Source organism: Hippichthys cyanospilos, chromosome 12 (genome assembly GCF_059441005.1).
Source record: "Hippichthys cyanospilos isolate Australia breed blue-spotted pipefish chromosome 12, RoL_Hcya_1.0, whole genome shotgun sequence".
Lineage (NCBI taxonomy): Eukaryota > Metazoa > Chordata > Actinopteri > Syngnathiformes > Syngnathidae > Hippichthys > Hippichthys cyanospilos.
The window spans coordinates 16,580,135-16,601,650 of NC_142380.1; the positions used below are offsets into that span (position 1 = coordinate 16,580,135).

General features: G+C 37.0%; 1 protein-coding gene across 4 annotated transcripts; it reads left to right on the forward strand.

Annotated features, from left to right (window-relative positions):
* The first annotated feature begins 2,258 nt into the window (after window positions 1-2,258).
* On the forward strand, window positions 2,259-19,056 carry ca8 (carbonic anhydrase 8 (inactive)). Of its 4 annotated transcripts, none has more exons than XM_088430243.1 (9): window positions 2,259-2,639; window positions 5,207-5,392; window positions 5,488-5,612; window positions 7,862-7,957; window positions 9,481-9,546; window positions 9,723-9,771; window positions 9,928-10,040; window positions 11,720-11,909; window positions 17,446-19,056. In XM_088430243.1, the coding sequence occupies exons 1-8, from the start codon at window positions 2,567-2,569 to the stop codon at window positions 11,852-11,854; spliced, it is 843 nt and encodes a 280-aa protein (XP_088286369.1). In that variant the 5' UTR covers window positions 2,259-2,566; the 3' UTR covers window positions 11,855-11,909; window positions 17,446-19,056. The 4 variants fall into 4 exon arrangements, with proteins under 4 accessions (XP_088286369.1, XP_088286366.1, XP_088286367.1 ...); XM_088430240.1 differs by having other exon boundaries at window positions 2,263-2,639; window positions 5,201-5,392; XM_088430241.1 differs by having other exon boundaries at window positions 2,263-2,639; window positions 5,201-5,392; window positions 17,449-19,056.
* The last annotated feature ends 2,460 nt before the right edge of the window (window positions 19,057-21,516 follow it).

Below are 21,516 nucleotides of genomic sequence, written 5' to 3' on the forward strand. Positions count from 1 at the left end.
GATAAAAGTCTTTCATTGTTTTCAAAAGCAGATGTATGCAAATGCCTTATGATTGACTGGGATCACGAAGGACTACACAAATCTAAGAATTTTACTCTTGAGATCTGACAAGAAATGTAAATAACCCAGTTTTCTCAGAATAAGAATAAGACATACAATGAGACATGTGCACGCAAACGGTTAATAGTGTTAAATTGTCGATTCAGTGTAGTGACTAATCTTTGCCTGTAGAGAGGAGTAGAGTGCCATGTTTTGAAAATTGAAAATTGCTGGAATCTATTCTACAGTACAGTACATGTATTTAATAATTATAATAATCCATCACTTGCATATAGCGCTTTTCTAGACTCTCAAAGACGCGTGTCAACGGTTCACTAAACTCATCTTGTCAAGATAGTTTACACAATTTGAAACTTGTGGCAAATGGGAACATTTGGAAGACAATGACTGTGCCCAGGTGCATAAAACATCCCTACCCATAAAGACATTTTTGGACCAAATTTGTTGTAGACGATCCTACGCAAAACTTGGCCCCGAAGTCCACCGTATTTTTCAGACTATAAGCTGAACCAACAAAAACACAACGTAAAATGTATTTTTGTCATTGACTGCATCAGCAGCGCAGGTTTAAGATCACATATCTAAGCAGAAAGATGGTAAAGGGAAGTTCTTTAAAGTTGTATTGTTAAAAAAACTTTATTTTTATAACAAGAGCAACACTACCATATTTTCAATATAATACAGACATACTTGGATTGTTAGAATACTGCACCAAAACAACAGTCACATTCACTGTTTGCATTTACTAGTGGAGAGTGTCCCCTCGTGGCAAGTAAAATAGCAGGTCAAAATCAAACTTTGATAGTGTCTTCTTCTGTCGTCCTTTGTTTACTGGGAGATTACCCTCTGGTGGATAATAAAAAGAAAAACTGCAGATAAGGTGAACTGGGTTATACGCAAGAGGAAAAAAAATAGCTGCTGCTAGTCCAAAATTTATAATATCTAACTTTCTTCCTCCTATTTGCATTTCTGTTGCACATCATTGCTCACATGACCAAATACTTCAGTCTGTCTGTGCTTTTTGGATGGATTTGTTGAGCAATCTCAATTTGCATAGAATGTTTTCCTTATATTCAATCAACTCGGGTATAATAGTTAATAAGCATAATATTTACAATTCAAAAATATTTGAAAATAGGATGTTAATAAATGAAACAGTGTCCAGACTGATGATGTTTTTGAAATAAAATCTACCAATGTCATCATCTTTGTTTTCACAAATACATAATTACCGTACATTTCTCTTTGTCACAGGTAATTTTTGATCCATATGTTCTCAAAAGTGGGTCTGTCAGTTTAAAGGGTATGCGTTCAAACATCAACTGTGGCTCATTGAAATCTTTAAATTGGAAAAGGGTTGTTTGTCGATGCAGTATGTGGCCTGTGATTGGCTGGCAAAATGTGTAGAGTGTACCTCTCTCTCAATATCAGCTCGCATAGACTGCAGCTCACACATGACCCTACTGTGGAGGATTGGTATAGTAAATGGACGGATGATTTGCAAAGTTATGTAACTGCTTTCATGACTCTAAGTAAAATCAGATGTCTATCAGACCGACACTGACTTGTCTGCTCTTCACTCGTGAGTTGGAAACAAGGGATTTCACCTACCTTTCAAAGACAGATTCTTAATAAGGAATCTAGGGCAATTAACATCAGTGTCCTGGAAGATGTGGACCAAAAAAAATGGAAAATAAATGATCGCAACAAAACGTCTACAAGCAAAGTACTTTTCTCAAGTTGGCCTATTTGATTCTAAAGTAAAATAGCTTAATGACATGGTTTGTTTGGGAAATGTAATCTGTTCTGACACCAAAAAAGCATCAGTGATAGACAACAATTTGGCCTTGTGCTTTCTTTTACTTGCTTTTCTGTTTTCTCAGCCATGCTGTCTTTTTGCCCAAGGGAGTGTCTGTCTTTGGCCTCCAAGAGAAACATACCAGCCTGACCTTCCTACCAGCTTCCCAACACCCCCCCCCCCCCCCCCCACACACACACACATACCCGTACGTGTACAGAAAACATTAGTAATAGTAATGAAAACAGACATTACATTGTGAATGGCATACAGTTTTGTTATGTAGTTAACAGTTCCATAAAGAAAGCAAGTCGTGAAGGGAATGAAATATCTGTTGGAGGGAAGCCAAAGTGAGTGTGTGCACCTGCAGAGAAAGACAGAAAGGAGGAAGGGTGAGGGGAATGACAGTAGAGCAACACGGGGGAGGAGCGTCCAGAGTTAAGAAAAATGCAGAGAACGACAGCTCTGTATACATTAGACAGAAACTTGGTAAAGTACAACAACAAAGTGTGTAGGTACTTTAAAGGAAAAGAAGAGAGAAAACAATTACATTCTAGATTAAAACGAAGCAGGCTGTAAAAGGGCAAGCTGAGATTCCATCAACAACCACTGAGGCTACACTTTGTGTCCAAGTGAACAGTGTGTGTGACAGGGAGTGAACTGGAAGGACAGACTTTTCAATCCGGAGTCAGCAGACTTCCAAACAGCATGGCCGACAAAGTGAATGAAGAATCGAATGATAATCCAAGGAAAGATGAGCTGGACTGGGGCTATGAGGAAGGTAGGCTGTTCATCATGTGAAGGGATGATATGACTATTCAAAATTATACATTTCTTTTACAAAGCAATACCATTTATCTATTGCTTTCCTCTCTTTTGAACATATTAATTTATTCTGCCTAATACTGTAAAATGTCCTCGTTATCTATTGCGTTGATAAAAATGAATTAATTTTTGTTTGTCTCACTCTGTCCCTCTGCTTCCAACATTTACTGAGGATTGTGCTGTTTGCTTAATGTGTAAAATTCTTGCTGTAAGTACAGTTAATTCACCACTCATTATTAACATATGATGCAACACAGATATATGATTTCCATAGTATTTTTAAACCAATAATATGCATGGGTGTACCACTAATACAAATGGACTCGATTTAGATTTTTACAATGTTTCTCATCCATTACTATTGCACAATTTTAAAGGTCTAGCGCAGGGGTGTCAAACTCATTTTTATCATGGGCCACATTGTAGTTATAGTTTCCGTCGGAGGGCCGGAATGACTGTGAAATCAAATACATTTTAAATGTTTTCATCACGCACTTACCTAGTTTTGAAATCAGTGGCCGACAATAGATGTTCAAAATCGGGTAAAACCACTCAAAACTGTTAACCCCCCCCCCCCCCCCCCAAAAAAAAAAAAAAAGAAAACAAAAATGCTTATTGATTAAAAAAACAAAAATGTAAAAGTCAAAGACCTTGAAAATTTTTAGCCAGAAACAAAGTCAGAATTAGCATTTTGTGGGCAAAAAGCAATGATGTGGCAAGCCAGATCTGGCCCCGGGCCTTGAGTTTGACACCTGTAGTCCAGTGTATATTTTGCGCTTAAAAAAAATTCTCATTATTTTATTCCTATGAGTGTATCATATTACAGGCCAAGCCCTTCGGCAGCTATTAAGTTTATTTCCTGCAATGCTTGTTTGTATATTTTCCTTAACAAACTGCTAGATTTAAAGGCAAACAAAACAAAGCCTTCAGGGAGATGCAGTGGATTTAAAATGTCTACACGCCCCTCTTCAAACACTAGGGTTTTCTGACATTATCATAACCTCAGAGCTACATAAATACATTTGTTCAAAAATATTTAAAAAAGTAAAAATAAACACCTCCAATAATGTGGTTCTTGAAAATTGCTCACTGTCTTATGAATTGTTAAGTGGATGTGTTTGGAATGAAATCATATTTAAACTCATGTTAAAGGAGCTATCAAGTAAAACATTTTCTTTGCAATAGTTCTATGCTCAGCCATTATTCTAAACACATCGCAACCCATTGCAAAAATAAGGTCAACTGCAATATTCTCTATTGTGTTTCTGCACATCTCCAATCCAAAATTTTGTTAATAGTTTATCAAAATAATACAATTTCCACACTAGAAATGAAAGAAGAATGTTATGCCAACATTAGACATGGAAGGAACCGTTACTGTGCTTGCCCAACAGAGGCCCAAACAAAGATTTTTTTGCAGCCTTTTAAATAGCTTTTCAGAAATTGTTCTAGCATTGAATAAGTTGTTGTCAAGAGCTTAGTTGCTGAGGAAAGAGGGAATGTGAAGGCCCCCCCCTCACTCGTCACATTCACTCACTGTGTCTGCCTCTGCTGTGGTTGCAGCTAAAAAGCATGGTGTGGGGCATTCTCGCTTTTGCATGGGAAATCTGGACCCTTACAAAATGATCCAATGTGTACAGTGTCACAGTATACAGCAGTCGTACTATATATCTTCATACACATGCATATATAGTACCTGGCATACCTGGCATGGAATATATGGTGCATGCCCTCCATATACATCAGTATAAACCTGTGTACCCTTGTTTTTTTTTGGTTTTTTTGACTACTGTCATTTTTGGTTCTTCAGTAGCCGTATACTGCCTGTTCTCGATCTCTCCCTCTTGCAACACAACTGATTCAAATGTTCAGGATTCTTATCAAGTTCCCACAGAACTTGTTGATGTCTTCGTCATTTGTATCATGTGTGTTGCAAAAGGAGACATTGAAAACAGACAGGATATGCTCTCGATGAACTGGAGTTGCCTACCCCTGGTATACATTATTTTTTTTAAACAGAGGAATTGAAATTCGCTATCACTGGTTTATGCAGTATGTTTTTTAGACAAAGTAGTTTGGAGAAGACAACCTGCTTAACCTCGGCAAGTAGAGTTTGTGGAGTTTGTAGTCAAACTGTAGCTAATTTCTCAATCACCTCAACATAGCCACATACGGTTGGTTATTTCATATGATCAACAACCGGTTTTCAGAGTCATGTGACACCCATTGAAGGGGAGATGAATGTCAGCCACATCTGCGATAAACACCGCCGTTTCACATTTCCACCAAACTGGCAAGCTATTTGTGATGTGTGTCAAAAAATAGATTTCCCTAGCTTTTCTAAGCCTGCTTGAAAACAATGGATGCAGTTTCTCTTAATAAACCATAAAAATGTAAAAGGGCTTGACCACAGCTGATAGTACATCCTGGTCAAATCAGTGACATGACTTGCCCACTGTTCTTATGCATCTTATCATATCGACTAAATGTTTTTGTACATGCCTTTACTTCATGTAGGTGTAGAGTGGGGCCTCCTTTACCCAGCAGCTAATGGTGAGTACCAGTCTCCCATTAACTTGAACTCCAGGGAGGCTCAATATGACCCATCCCTCCTGGATGTTCGCCTGTCACCAAACTATGTGGTGTGTCGTGACTGTGAGGTCCTAAATGATGGACACACCGTACGCATCCTTCTCAAGTCAAAGTCAGGTATGGATGAATGCACCAGCAAACACACGCTAAAACTATCTTCAAGTTTTCGTTCCTGGTATGTGTATCCTCACAAATCACTGTACTGTGTTTAGTGGTCAGTGGTGGTCCGTTACCTAGCGATCATGAGTATGAACTTCATGAAGTTCGATTTCACTGGGGCAAAGAGAATCAGAGAGGATCAGAGCACACGGTTAACTTCAAGGCTTTCCCGATGGAGGTACACAAACAGACACATACAAGCATCACAAAATCAGGAACACTCTGATGGAGTGCCAGGTGTTTTAATCGAGTCGCCTGCTGTTAGGTGTCCTGACAGCACCGCCATTTGTAAAATCCTTAAAGAAATCACTTTCCATCGAGTAATAGCTGGCATGGCGGAGAGAAGGCTTATTGTAAGAGTAGAAACCCAAACTACTGTGTGAGATGGAAACAATGAAAGCACTGAGTTATTTTACAGAAGGGCACCATTACTGTGAGTTTTAACAGTTGTTCTTCCCTTATGTAAACAGTTAATAGACTATTCAGTGAAAGGCCTTAGGTTACTACTTTAAAGTCTGACATTTTAAATTTTAGAGCCAAATGTGCAGTTGTCTGATTCTATCATAACTGGAGTTGCAATGAGAATTTAAAATAAAGTATTAATACATTAAGCGATAATGATGTTTGGTAATAAATGACTGTAATTCCCCAAATATAAGACACACCTGTGTAGAGGATGCACCTTTAATTTTGAGGTCAAATTCGAGTATTTTCTTTGCTACCCAGTATAGGACGCACAAACACTTTGGCAACAATTTTAAAACTATAGCAAAACAGAATGAATCTGTCCTTGTAAATTCCTCATATTTTCTTGTGTTCATATCTGTAAGTTATATATTTGTTGCTGGTTAAGTGTGTTTCAGCTTGACCACAGTGGCAGTGTAAAATTAATTGTGTTCTTAGCAGTTGTTTTTTCTTTTTCCTCGCGACGCAGCTGGAGTTCATTTTGCCATAAATATCTGAAATTGTACACCATCCATGTTCCACCAAGTTTATTAACTGTGTATATGCCAAAAGACCACAATTAAACCAATAATGTGCATGGGTGTACAACGAGTCAAATGGAATACAGTACTTTTCCGTGTTTTCTAAATGGTGCATAAAGCTCTATACCTTGCCACTCTTCAATAAATCAGTTTGAGACATCATAACCATTACCTGTTCCTCTCCATTTTAGTTATATTCTTGAGTGTGAACAAGGATGGACATGAACAGTAGTTCAGCCTGCTCGCTTCTTTTACTAATAAATAATGTCCTGACAACCTCAGCTAACATGAATCGCTGTTAGCTGCAACAGGAACTGGCTGCTATCAGCCAAATGGCACACACCCTCTAGCTCGTCCCGTTATGGTGATTATCGTAAGTAAAATGCGGCCAGTAGAAATATGCACATCTGTGCGTCAAAACTCGGCGTATGTGGCTGACAGATCAATCTCCCTCAAGTGGTGTGGAATTAATCTTTAAGTTACAATTTATAGGCCGCACCCATGCTTTTGACCTTCATTTTTGGGAAAAAAGTGTGTCTTATATTTGGAGAATTATGGTAATTATTTAGATACCTGTTATGTTGAAAATGTAATTTCTTTGTGAAAATTTAATTTCTATGATTTGAATCATAATAAAACATTTAAGGTTACTTTGTAAGACAATGGCCAACATCTTTGCCAGAGTAATACAAACGTAAACCATACAAAAGTGAATCATATTCAATTAATGTTTTCTGCATTATCCATCCATCCATCCATCTATCCATCCATCCATCCATCCATCCATCCATCCATCCATTCATCCATCCATCCATCCATCGGTTTTCTGGGCCCGTTATCCTCACAAGGATCACAGACATGTTGGAGTCTATCCCAGCTCAACAGATCAACTGATTATTGAGATAATCGTTAATTGAAGCCTTAATCTTAACCAAACTTTAAACATTGTGGTTCACGTACCTTATTACCTATAGAGTGACTTTAGCTGACAAAAGTACTGCCAGATAAAGGTAAATCTGAAAATCATAAATACCATAGTATTTTGGAAAGACTGTACTCATGGAGTTGTACATGGTGGAAATTGGCAACTTTTAGTCCAATGTTAGAGATGCTAGTGTTCCAAACATAAACTGAACCATGTAGAATGTTCAGTTTAACATAGTAGAGAAATGTGATGCAACACAAATGAACAATACTGTATATCACTCCATCTATTTAATTACATATTCACGTGATTAATTTAAAATTGGACATATAGTCTGACTCTCACATGACAAGGTTTAACACCCGTGTTCGCCTTCTAGAATATCTTTAAGAGTCTTCAGTCATCACCAGCTGATGGCATCCAATGCATCCAGTCACTACTGCTCTACACACCTGCTGACAAGTGGCGACAATGACCTTTCAAATTCAGCATGTGGTCTATTGTTTCTCTTTGTAGCTCCATTTGATTCACTGGAATAGCACACTGTTCAACTCTCTAGAGGATGCTATGGGGAAGAAAAATGGAGTTCTCATCATTGCTCTTTTTGTGCAGGTGAGCAAAATATGAAAGTCATTCACAACACTGTCCATTCATTTCTAAAAATTAAATACTTAAGCATTCAAGCTTTACCACGATGAGACGAGGCAGAAATATGAGCAAACATGCAGCCATGGACAGTATTGATGGAACCTTTTGCTCTTTACAGGGAGACATTCATTCATGAACCATTCTTTTAATTATTTTTTTAGTTTATTTTAAAACCTCAATGTTTTACTCATGAAATAAACACCGTGGTAATCAGTTGTGGGCAGTTTGTTTTATAGACTGTCACCGACGGACCAATGTTTACTAACAGATCCCCGAATGACGGAAACATTTTTTAAATATCACACGTGAATTTTGCTTTATGTTACCTTTTCTAAAAAATGACTTCAAAGAGATAAGTGAGCCTCAATCACGATGGTGCATTATTGCGCCCCAGTGGACATGATTACTCCTTGCGGCCTATTTGAGGGAACATGCACTAGGCATTGTTGTGTGTGATTAGTTTTTTGTCTAAAGCTCATCTACTTATTTTGGGTGATTCGGGTAAAGATTATAAAGTTTAATTTTTGCTTTTTGTTTGAGACCAAGCTGTAGAAAGTACAGTTTAATAGTGTTTTTTAGAGGTTAAAATTTTCAATCTTTCATTTTGTAAATCATTAAATATTTTCATTTTTTAGAGGACAGAGGTTTAATTTTTTTGGGTGGGTGAAGGTGATGGTAGTAAAGGACGGAGCGATGATTGGCTGCCAGAGTGACAGACAGACGATTGCAATTTTCGGCTTGAAAAAATGGCGGACTGACAATAAAAAAAAAAAAAAAGTGAATTTTTACTGATGCATCTCTACTGATGCATACTCTTCAGAACATTACTGAATATAAACATATATATCATTTTATCCACATTGACTAGCAATGCATCTTAAATATTTTGACAAAAGCAGTCACATCAATCAAATCAAATGACTCGATTCATCCATGTACGTCACATCACTAATAGACAGATGACTGTTGTGTACCTGTGCCAATACAGGTCCTTTCCACTTCATTTAATATCCTGGCTGACTTTTATTGCTTTTGTGTTCTGTGAACACAAGACAAAGGCACGTGTACTACTCGTGCAACAAGGTCCAAATTTGGTTCTATTGTCATCATCATATTTTCTGAGGTGTAATTACACATCACATTTTCTTTTGTTTTACTGCCAAATAATATGATTTTAGGTGAGTTTATCTTCTAACATTCCCTTTTTGCCAGAGCATTTTTAAACAGTTTTCCCACATTCTGCATTATTATATATATGAACTGTTCTACAAACACATCATTATGACACACGTTCTAACTATGCCCCCCCCCCCCCCCCCCAAAAAAAAAAAAATCTTCTTTTTTCCTTCCTTCAATTGTGGATGATTGCTTACCTAAGGAAGGGAATATGTTTTCACTTCTGATTAGCTGGAATCATTTTACAATCACAATCGTCTCTCAAAGATAACAGTGTTCCTCTGTTGACCTCTCAAATCTAAATGTGCCAGCAGATTGGTAAAGAACATCTGGGTCTGAAAGCCATCACAGAGGTTCTACAGGACCTGCAGTACAAGGTGAGGGTGATACAGAAAAGGTCAGATGAGATGCTATGTTGGAACTGATAAAAAAAACAATGACAAAACCTTAATTACTTATCGGTGCTCCAAACCATGAATTTTATTTTATTTGAAAAAAAGGAGGCGTATTGTTTTGTGATGATGATTTGGGATTTGCTGTGTTTTTCCATTAGGGAAAGAGCAAGATAATACCTTGCTTTAACCCAAACACTTTGCTGCCTGGTAAGATAAATTCACAAACAATGTGTGATTTTTTGAGAGTTTATATTATATTACATATCTAAATATACATCTTTATCGGTATCGTCATTTTTGTCCACCTGCGATGACTTTTATTATGACATTTACATGACTGTTGATTTTGAAATATGCCCTCAGATCCATTATTGAGAGACTACTGGGTGTATAAAGGATCTTTGACAACACCACCTTGTAGTGAAAATGTGATTTGGATTCTATACCGCTATCCTCTCACTATATCACAATTACAGGTAAACATTTGAGTGTTATACATTTTTACATTTCTTTAAAATTGTACCAATGCATTTAATTGCTCATTGATAAGAGATTTTAGTCTTTTACAAACAACGAGAAACTTACGTTCACTGGAATTAGAGCATATGTACAGAGCCATTCTGGTGCCATGGAATAGAAAAAACAAAATAAAAAAATTGCATTTGTTTAAGCTGTTTTAAATAGCATATACAAGACACCAGTCTCCTATTTTGGTCTAAACTGTGTGTTCACAATAGCAAAATGTGAGCGAGTGTGCGTGTGTGTGCATTAGTGTATCTGTGTTTGTGTGTACACATACACTTCACATATAACAGTTGCTATAGATGCCAACGAAACTTGTACAGGCCATAAACCCACCTGTAAACCAAACGTGTTTGCTTATTTTTTTTTACTGTGATGCAATACAGTACAAGTAAAAAACATGTTGTCAGATTTATTTATTTTTTTGCCAGTGTCACTGTTGACAGATTAATGTGAGCATTTTCTGCTTCACGTTTCAGATTTTCTCAGTTCAATTAATTTTATTCAAGTAATGCAAACAAATACATTGCTGAAGTATTGCCATAATCTTCAGTTTCTGTAGGTATGAAATGCCTGCTGTCTTCAGATGATCACATTCCATTCCCATGCTCATCATTAAGTCAGTGTGCTGAGCAGTCTGCATGGTTCCACTTATTTTCCCACAGCTTCGCTTACTTTTGTACATAAACACTAAGTACTGACAACAGCCTGAGGAGATCCTAGATGTACTGCAAATATTTTGAGAGTGGAAGGTCATATTCAGCTTTGTGAAGTCAAATAAACAGTGTTATCTACTTACATAGGCCAGAATGTTGACACCTCCTTCTGTCAATAGGTGGCAATTCTTTGTTTCAATACACATTTCGGGTTTCATTGTGATATGTTGCTAACAATACACTGCCCTTTCTTGAAATTGAAGGAAAACACTACACTGACTAATGACTTACACTGCAAAAGTTAACCCCACCCCCAAAAATGCTATAAAGGTGTAAAGCTGCTTATGTTTCTTTTTTGTTTGTTTGTTTTTTCTCATGCTCAAAAAGGAAGGTTGATTACTGACTGCAGAGGAGATCTGTGTATCTTCAGTCAATTCCTAAAGTACCCAGATAATTTTTTGTGGAGAACATTTATATTTGTAAAACTGAACATGAAAGGTCAACCAAACTGAATCTGTATGGGGAAATAAAATGAATTTGTATTTGTATCAAATTTTTATCAAATTTATGGGGATTAAATTACAAACAAATGAATTCAAATTCACTGTAATCATTCAATATAAACAATACAAGTTCAATTACCGGTATTTAATTCAAATTCAAATTCCATTTATCGGTACAATTATTAGAGATTCAATTTTAAATCTTGCTCATTTACATTCATATTCTGGTCGCAAACATTTCAGTCCATGCAAGGATTTCTTATTCACATGCACTGCATCATCAGTCACTACTAGCTTACTTATTAAACAAGTGTGGGCATGATTTCAAGCATAACATAATGTTACTATGTTATTGGATGTGTTTTATATGAAACGTTACACTGAGCCAACTCTTTATTCTTGAGGATGGAAGCTACAAAGAACCTACAATTTAGTTTGGCCACACATGTAATTTTCCTTTTTTTGTCTCTGCAGATTGAAGAGTTTCGGAGGCTACGTTCACATATTAAAGGAGCGGAGCTGCCAGAGGGGAATGATGGGATGTTGGGGGACAATTTTCGTCCAACCCAACCACTGAGCGATCGGACAGTTAGGGCAGCTTTCCAGTGATTATCTACTCGACTGCCAACTCAAAAAATAAGACATACAGAAACAAACCTGGAAGGTAACATTTATCTTGGCCCGTTAAAAGTTTCTCTGTGACATCACATCATTCTTTCCCTTTGCTGAAAATACCGAATAATCTGTTAATAAATGTTGGGGTCTTGTCCCTGAGCTATTCAATCCTCTGTTATAATGGATCGAGTCCCAAAAGATCTAGCCCACTTCACTTACTAATCTGGCACTAGCCTATATACAGTCCTTGGAGTATAGGAAGAGATTTTGAATGCACAGTAGCTCATAAGCATTGCGGTAGGAATATTGGGGTGGCTGTTTATACAAGTACTTGTATATCATAAACAACAAGACTAAAATTCCTTGCCTAGTTCTTATAAACTTAAAATCTAGAAATATGTTATGGATCAATCTCTATGGGAGAAAACAATGATGTGGAATGACCTAAATTGAAGTGTTTAGTGAGAAGAGAGGAAGGGGAGGTTTTTTTTTTTTTGTGGGGAGGCAAAACCATGGAAACACTGTGTGAGGGATAGGAAAGGAAAACAGAGGACTGTTGTTTATAGAGTAAGTGGACGCTGATCTGGTTGCACCAGCACAAATGCACCTGTAAAGTCAAGAGTTTGTTTAAGCGGGAGGTAGGAGGCTCTGAGACAGACACATTGCCTGGAAAATTGCGACTTTGTGTCTTATGTTATGCTGGTCAAAGTGGACTGGCTTGAAAAATACTTTTCACATTACAAATGTGTGAAGCAAATGTTATTTCCAAAAATGTGGCACACAGTGTTAGTCCGTTGTGTACTATTTTAGGTGGTAGTATAAAATCTTTCCTCTGAGGACGTATCCTACTTCTGACGTAATTTGCTGATGCTGCATGGAATTAATATACTGTACACAATATTAACTGAGAACAGTAAATATATTTTTCAAATGCCATTCAAATGGTTGCCACACCAATGCAAACACAAACATACTTTATATCTTTTATGACGAATTGTTTCTTGTCAGTTTAGATGAGAGGTTTGGTGAACTGTGCTTTTGATACAACTAGAGCCATGATAGATAAGATACATAGTATGAAATAATTTTGTAAATGCCTCCTATTTCACCTCAATGTACTGTTGCTCTGGTTATTACCGTACTTGTTGCACCCACAGTGTTTTTAGTCACAATAAGACTGTTTTGAAAAGGAAAGCAAACCATTGTAACCACAGTTGAGGTCCAGCTGCTGAACATGACAGTTTACCTAAATATTCAAGCAAGTTTTGGCTTGGCGTAAATGCAAGCTGTCAAATGAGTCAAAGCACATAATCTGATACTTTGACTAAATATATGTTTCAGCCAGTGTTGGGAGTAATGCATTACAAAGGGAATGTCATTACTGAATTGCATTACCTTTTGCTGTAACGTGGTAATGTAATGCATTACAGACAAAACATAGTAATATTTTACTCAGTACAAATGAGAGAAGCGCAATGCATTACAATGCATTTTCAACCTAACAGTTGTGTTTTTTCCCCAAAATTCACCCTAAACACTGTGAGAGTAGAAGAAAAATCCATGGCAAAATGGTTACTTCCTGTTATTAGTATCTACTACAGCCTTTCAAAACCTTGTCAGTGACAATTTGAATACTGTATGAAATGAAATTGTGGAACCATCTCTGCCTAAAGCAACAATGCATCACTGTGCTGTCAAACTAAGTAATAAAGGGATTAGAATACAAAAAAATAAATTGTACCTCGTCTTTAAAGGTTTACGAGACAAATGATTTGTACTGTTTTTAGGCTTAAAGCCAACATTCCACTGGATGTTTGATGAGCATAATGAGCTACATTTAGATTGGCAAATCCATATTTCCAGTTATGAGAGTAATATAAAAGTAGTGCAATAGTATTGTAATGCCTTACATTTCAAATACGGCAAAATTGTAACGTAACTAAATACTTTGAAATGGCAGTAATAAGTAATACATTACAGTTTTGAAGTAACTTGCCCAACACTAGTTAGTTTGAAACTAATAAATGCTTTCCAGTCGTCAGTGCTGCTTTGATGTATTGTTTCATTTTTGTGATCACAAAATTCTGAATTACATTTTTGGGGAAATGCCCAGGTGTTATGATTATCTTAGAATGTAAATAACATAGATTCTCCTGTTTGGCCAAGCTTCTCATCCTTCTCTTTAAGGGAGAGGCCAAACACCCATTGGGAATACCCCTTTTAGATTGCCTGAATCCAAAATCTAAAAATAATTATGCAGATACACCTGTGCTCATCAGCAAAAGAACAGCATACCGACACTGAAGCCAGATGGTGGCAGCATCATGCTTTGGGGTGTTTTTCTTCAGCTATGAGAGGGGCCTTAGTCATAGAAGGAAATATGACCAGTTTGGAATAACAATCAGATGTAGCACAACACCTTCAGAATTCTGTCAGAAAGCCAACTATGAAAAGGAAGGCCATCTTTCAGCATAAAAATGACTCAAAATGTAAATTCAACAAAAGGAGACTAATGTTTTTAGTCAGAGTCAAGACCGAAACCCATTTATTTGATCATCTGTGAGGTAATCTAAAGAGGACTGTGCACACTATAGAACTCATTTGTGGAGTTTTTTGCAAATTTTGCTACTGGTGTCAAAGACGCACTACAAGCACATGTGAATGTGTGTTTATACCTGACTTGTGTTCACCTGTGCGTATTCTCACCTGCATCTCAATATACCTGATTACCTCATATATGTAAACTTGTCTCATTCATTCCTGTCATGAGTTCTTTGTACTGAACTGCTGTCACATTCCAGTATTCTTCATGGCAGTAGGTGGGCCTCAATCCCCCTATTGTTATTTGAAATTTGATAAAACGACATTAATAAACCGAACAGGAAAACAGCATATTTGACAAAAGGTCTAAAATTTGAAGAAAAAAAATGCAGGCAAGAGCTGGATTTATGATTGTATTGATGAAAAGGAAAATGGGAGTCTTGGCCATAGAAACAGGTTTTGCGACTAAACAATGACAAGACTGGAAATCACACCACACGTTTTAAAAGGATGTTATGTCACACTCACATATTGTAGTTAGAACTGTCAAGGGATTAATTTATTGAGCAATTTTGATTTGTTATTAAATGATCTAATTAATCTCTTTTTAATCTTACCTAAAATCTTGAGAGAAAAACCACCAACCAGAGTTTTGTTTAAATTTAGATACATTATGTTACTGTGGCATATCAAAAGATTAATATACAACATCAAAACGGTGGCTACTGTCATTTTTAGACTTTAACAGATGTAGATGTGTTGTATCATTTATTTTTGATGATCAGAAGGAATGGTCCAATAGTTGTGCCCATTATCTAATAGTTATAAATCAACACTCAAATAAAACATTGCCCATCTTGCCCGTTGCAGAGTTGCTCAAATGCAGGGTGTTCTTGCCTTTAGTTTGGTAAAGAGATTTGCTATTAATGTCATGGGCCGTACCCGATGATGTTTTGGAACTGATTTAGTTCAATTCATTTATGCTTTGCTTGGGTTGATCTTTGTTTTTTAGCGCCGCCTCTGGCCGCTGTTAATATTACATATTGATCTTACACCCCTAATTGTAGTCACCCCCCCCAAAAAAAGTTAAGTAAATTTGGGGGTGGGCAAAGAAATCAAAATTTTTCTTGAACAAAGTGAAAAAACATTCCCGTGGGTACATACCTGCATCACAATCCAGATGGACAACTACTGGATAATCTTAACTCCGCCAGTATAAATAACATAAACATCTTCTTTGCTGCCTCCTTTTCATGAGTGCCCAGCATGCGGGGAATAATGACACATTTGTTATACATGAGCTTTTCCAAACCACCAAAACTCGATCAGCCGCCTGTCTTTTGTCAGAGAGACCCTCTCATATGACGTAATCTCATTGCGCAGTCCCCTCTCCTCCCATTATTCTCAAAGATAATAACGAATGGAAACAGGCATAAAGCTACGATTCCACTGAGGAGCGAACATTTGCGAGTGTCGGCAATGGTAGTGGATGTTGCATTCTCATCAGAGTTCATTCAAAGTCGCAAACCTCCACCAAACGTTCACCAGACATTCGACTGTGTGCTATAAGGTAGTGTACAAAAGAAACATTCGCAAAGAAAATGGAACTATCTGCTAAATTTGTCACGATGTGGCATGCCGGTTAGAGGAGTGCGGGATGCGGAACAGGCGGGACACAAAAAATGCAGGGCAGACAGGGGTAGGCTTACGTGGGGGTGATTTAATGACAAAAAAGGGCTGGGTTGAAAGAAACGAAAAATACAAGTTACAAACCAAATCGCTAAACTGAAACTACCGAAGGACAACAAGGGACGGGAGGCAGCACGGGAGTGACCGGTACCAGGAGCGTGAGACGAGGCAGCGGGGGAACGACGAACAATGACCCGACAAGGGACGCGGCAAAACACTGGGGCTTAAGTACTAACAGAACTAATTAAGACGCAAGACACCTGGGGACAACAATGGGCGGGGAAACTTACTGGAGGGAACACACGGGCGACAGGTGAGGTTAATTAGTGATGGCACACGAGGGGAACACCGAGGACCTATAACTGAAACTATACAACCCAAACCCCACAACAAAAAACAGATCATGACAAAATTAAGCTCAGCAAAATGTGGCTTTTTACTGAATGACGTTTTCTTGCATGTTTTATGAGTATTTTGGTCCAGCTTCTACTTATGTGAAGTGTTATCATCACTTAAAATCATGATGGTGATCAAGCTTTCAAACCGTTGCCGTCTGTTCGGCGCAATAGGGCTCAAAAACGCTGGGCAAACAGACTGAGGGGCAGCTTTTTCCCCACATCTATTGACGCTCTGTATAACAACAAAACGAGAACAGGCCAGAAATAACAGCAGCACTGCGTGAAACAATTGTTTTCATTCAATAATAATTTTAAAATGTATTTCATAAAAAAAAATAATAATATGTACCAATCGTAGCAGTGTTCCCAATACGACCGCAATAATATTCTATTCTATTCTATTCTATTCTATTCTATTCTAGTCTAGTCTAGTCTAGTCTAGTCTAGTCTAGTCTATTCTATGGTGTATGGAATGATACTTATAATATATTAAAATGGATGCTCATGAGTGCATGAACATATACACATAAAAATGTCTGGCTACTCCAGTCACCATGCTGAAACCCGTGGCATTGTTGCTAAATCAGATCAAAGTATACAATAATATTCAAATCTGAAAATGATTGTTTGTGTCTGGTGTAATTGTCAACTATGTAGCTTATATATACTGTACATACTGTATACGACACATAAATGTGCACTTTTCTCAGAAACATTATTTCTGCCTAGGTAAGCGTTATTACAATGAACTCTTTTCCTTATGGTCTGTTTTTAAATTGCTCTGGTCTGGTTTCATGTTAAATCTCCCATCACTATAATTGAACTACCAGAACCACAGAAGCAATAAATGATTTCCAGTGTTCCCTCCCTCTTTAGGCCTCTAACGTCTGGTTTCCCTTGTGGCTTTTCTTGAAGTCTGATGCATTCTGTATTTTGATTTTTTTTTTTTTTTCCTAGCAGGAAAGACAGAACCAACGTGAAAAGGAATGGCAAGAACAGAGGGAAGGACAGAGCTGAAGATGTTTGACAATAGACTTCATACAGTGCTGTGAAAAAATATTTGCCCCTTTCCTGATTTTTTTGTGTGCATATTTCATTTCATCAAACCAATATTAATACTGTATCACACTGAGATAACAGAATGATATATGAAATGCACTTTCTGAATGATAATTGTATTAACCAATGAGGAAAAAAAATACAAACCTACAGTTTTGTAACCTTGTCCAGACTGATAGATTTCAGTCACTTTTTTCTTTTTAATTTCTTGTGGGATTTTTTTCAACATGATGTGTTTTGGAGCCTACTTCATTTTTTCTAATATCATTTATTTGAATGATTTATCAACTCAACAATCACGCAATCAGGTTTGGGTGTGGCCTGAGAAATTGAACTCAGCTTTGCCAAAGATGCTGTGGTCTGACCCTAAACGGGCAATTAATGCTAGAAACCCCTCCAATATGGCAGAATTGAAATACGTTTGCAAAGAAAAGTGCTCCAAATTTCCTTCCCAGTGCACTGTAAAAATCATTTTTAAGTCCTAAAAAAAAAAAAAACGCAGCTAGCAGCTGGGGTACCAATAAAATACTATAAAATAACATTTACTTTCTCGTAAAAAGTTTTTTTTCTCATAATTAAAATACAGTCAAGGAGGAAAGTGTTTTATCACAGCACTCTAAATACATACAGCAGATTGAAAAATGATTCATCACAACTCTATTTCTTCCATTTCATCCAAATCTTTCTCTCTTTTTCTCTGTCCGTCCATCCTTCCATCTATCTGTCTGTCCTCTCTCTCTCTCTCTCTCTCTCTCTCGCTCTCTCTCACTCTCCCTCTCTCTCTCTCTCTCTCTCACTCACTCCCACTCCCTCTCACTCTTTTTTTTATTCACACTTGCAGTTAAACTGAATAATGATATTTAAAGGGGAAGTCAAGTTGGAAATGTTGTCTAAACACGGCATTCAAATGAATTTTGTTTTTTTCGAATTTGAAAGCAGCACAATCAACCTGTTTTTAGTTATGTCAGAGGAGGCCCTATTTTACGCTTTCTGTCAACGTTGAGGTCATTTATGGTTGGCAGCAAGTGGTAAAATGGCCACGAGTTGAGATAAAAAACAAAATAAAATGAAAAACAAATAAATAAAGGGTCAATTTTGCTGCTTGATTCTTGTCCATGAATAGAATGCTGTATTATTTTGAATACCGTGTTAAAGTACTGGGGCTGCATCTACTGTAGAATATTATGTAAAGACCTTTGACATCCCCTTTTAAAGACATTGAGGAACTCATCTTTTTATGACTGTATCTGAATTATTGGAAATGACTTAATAATTTAAGGTAATTTATGATGTATGCATGATGCATGTATGTAGTAAATAGTTCCAGATAAGATTAGTGTACTAATATTTGTGGTAATTCTTCTAGTAACCCCATAAAAGAGACATACTATGGAATGTTTAAGTGTTTGTATACAAAAAACTTGGGTCTTTAGAGTTCTTGCTCCTCAAGTGTGAAATAAATCAAGTTCAATAAACCTTTTGCTGTTGCCTATGTGTACAGGTATGTGAGCGAGCTGCTTTGTTCTTTCCACAAGAACCCACCCCCACAAAAAGTTTCTCCACTTTCTTAACTGACCAGACCAAGCACCTGCATTTTAGCAGCGGTTGGAGTTCAGCCGCTAAATGAGAATACTTAAAACATGATCACACAAAAACATGCACTTTTCCAATGGATGTGATTCACTGGCTATCCTGTCAAAACCAAACTATAAGAGCTTCATTGAGGGTCGTTTTTTTAAAAACTGAATTTATTTTAGGAGACTTCTGATCAGTTGATTATTGATTTCTATACTTGGAATGGTGATTTACTTTATGTATATTATTTAAGAGAGATTAGCAAAAGGTTTACAAATGCAGAAAACAAACCCATAAAATGACCTGTGGGGTTGGTTGTGTTTGTTCCTTTTGCTCCCTCTTGAGGCGTTTTTAGGTAATTGCTCTTATTTTCTGTTGGCGTCAAACTGCCTCCACTGCAATGCGTCACTGCAATGCTGGGGTCTCAAAGACGCTGGTCTGCTATTGGTCGGCGCACGGGGTCACAAAGATGGCTACCCAAAGACTTGATCTCATGTGAGAGTGCTTTCAATATTGTATTCATTATGCATATTAGTGCCTAATTCAAATTTCCTAATTCCCTAATTGCCTAATTCCCAAGATTGCTAGTGATGTTAAAGATAGAAGTAAGAAGATGAAAAATATGTAAACGAAAATCTCTCTCACTTTGTTCCTGATGAAATATTTCCTAGGCAAAAGCCAAACTTTTTTTCCCAGTCTATATCTTCATGTAAATTATTCCAGTTACAAAAAACAATTGACTAACAAAAAACATACTGCCATCAAGTTTCAGATTTGTATCTAATATCTTAGTTATTCCAAATATAATATTACAATTCCAAATATAATATTGGAATGGGGAAAAATTATGTTTTTATATCATTGACCAATACTAGTAGGAAAAGTGGATGGATGGTTCACGCAGTAAGTGACAGTATCGTTAATGGCCAGCAGGGAGCTCTGTGATGACGTGAAAGAAAGGCAAGTGTTTAACAAATGTAAACTCTGTTCGGGCAGATGCGGTAATCGAGGGGGGATCATAACCACAATGTGAAAAACATCTTTTCCTTGGCTTCTTGTTTTTGGGAAGCTGCCATCCTTCAGCAAATATGGCATTTTACAGTAGAACTGGAAACCAAAATAATATAAATGTCCGCAGTAAACCACTTTACCACGTACTTCTGTAATCAGCTACCAAAAAATATAAAAATCCTTCACTGACATCGTGATTAATTGGTGATTGATACAATAAAGGACTGCTATCCACAGTCTTCTGAGCTGGACTGCTCAAACTGTGTTTCAATGTGCATTGTTATCGTTTTAGTCGTTGGGGAATTATGTTTGTTTTGTGCTTTGAATATATTATAATTAGCTTCTTTGTCATCCAGCCATGTCTTTGCTAATGCAGTTGCTCTTACCAGGTTCTATTCTTTTCACCTCAGTAGTAAATTGCACTTCACAGCTAAAAAACACGTTTGTTCAAGTTTGCAATCACACCCCCACTAACTACGAAACAATCAGTGTCATGGTGCTGGTCCATTTGCAATTGATTAAAGTTCTGTTATCAGCATTTCCATACGTGAAACTGAAAATACGTTCCCCAGAGTAAAACTGTCGCTATTGTAAGGCTTTTATTGATTGTACATATTTTACGACACGTGTAAAAATAGTTAACCACACATTAGTAAGAATAAATACAAGCAAGATTAAGTAAATTACTCACAATGCCAATGATACATTGATGGAACAAGTCAAACATAGGAGTGAAGTTAAGAATTGCTCAAATAAACACACTACACTAATTTAAAAATTTCACTCCAGATTCTTCTTTTTTATTTCGACAAAATAAATAAATAACACTTATGGCACATATTACTTGTTCATAAGTCTTGGATATTTGGAAAACATGTTTAAAAATTTCTACTTCCATAGATTAGGTTACAAACCCTGGGATTTTTTTTTGTCCCATCGGTATTTTATAATAATAATAATAATAATAGTAATGATAAAATAGAGGTCACCAAACGCCTACAATACATAGTAATCAGTTTAATCCATAGTAACACACATATATAGCACATATTATCAATATATTTCCACCGCACTAGGTCGTTAATTCACGAGAAATTATACAACGTAATTTACCATGCTGACAATGGGCAATGGCTTGTTGTGTATGGAAAAGTTGCTAAATGCCAGTAGAGTCTGTAGATAGGTGTGTAATGAATCGCTGCGATGCCATTTCATCTTATTGCTACCCAGTGGTGATCCGTGCATTTCACACTTAGGCCTTCAGTGATTCGGCGGCCCCCTCAGAACAACACATAAGCATTGCTAAGCTACACGGGCTATTTACATAACATAAATAAACCCGCATCAGCAATTGAAACTTATCATAATATGTGATACTGCCAG

What these genes read in the sequence shown, in the direction of transcription:
- ca8 (XM_088430240.1), top strand. Translation starts at nt 2,567, where the DNA reads ATGGCCGACAAAGTGAATGAAGAATCGAATGATAATCCAAGGAAAGAT. An exon ending in CCCAAACACTTTGCTGCCTG is followed by an intron (nt 9,772 to 9,927) that starts GTAAGATAAATT and finishes ATATGCCCTCAG; the next exon opens with ATCCATTATTGAGAGACTAC. An exon ending in TCACTATATCACAATTACAG is followed by an intron (nt 10,041 to 11,719) that starts GTAAACATTTGA and finishes TTGTCTCTGCAG; the next exon opens with ATTGAAGAGTTTCGGAGGCT.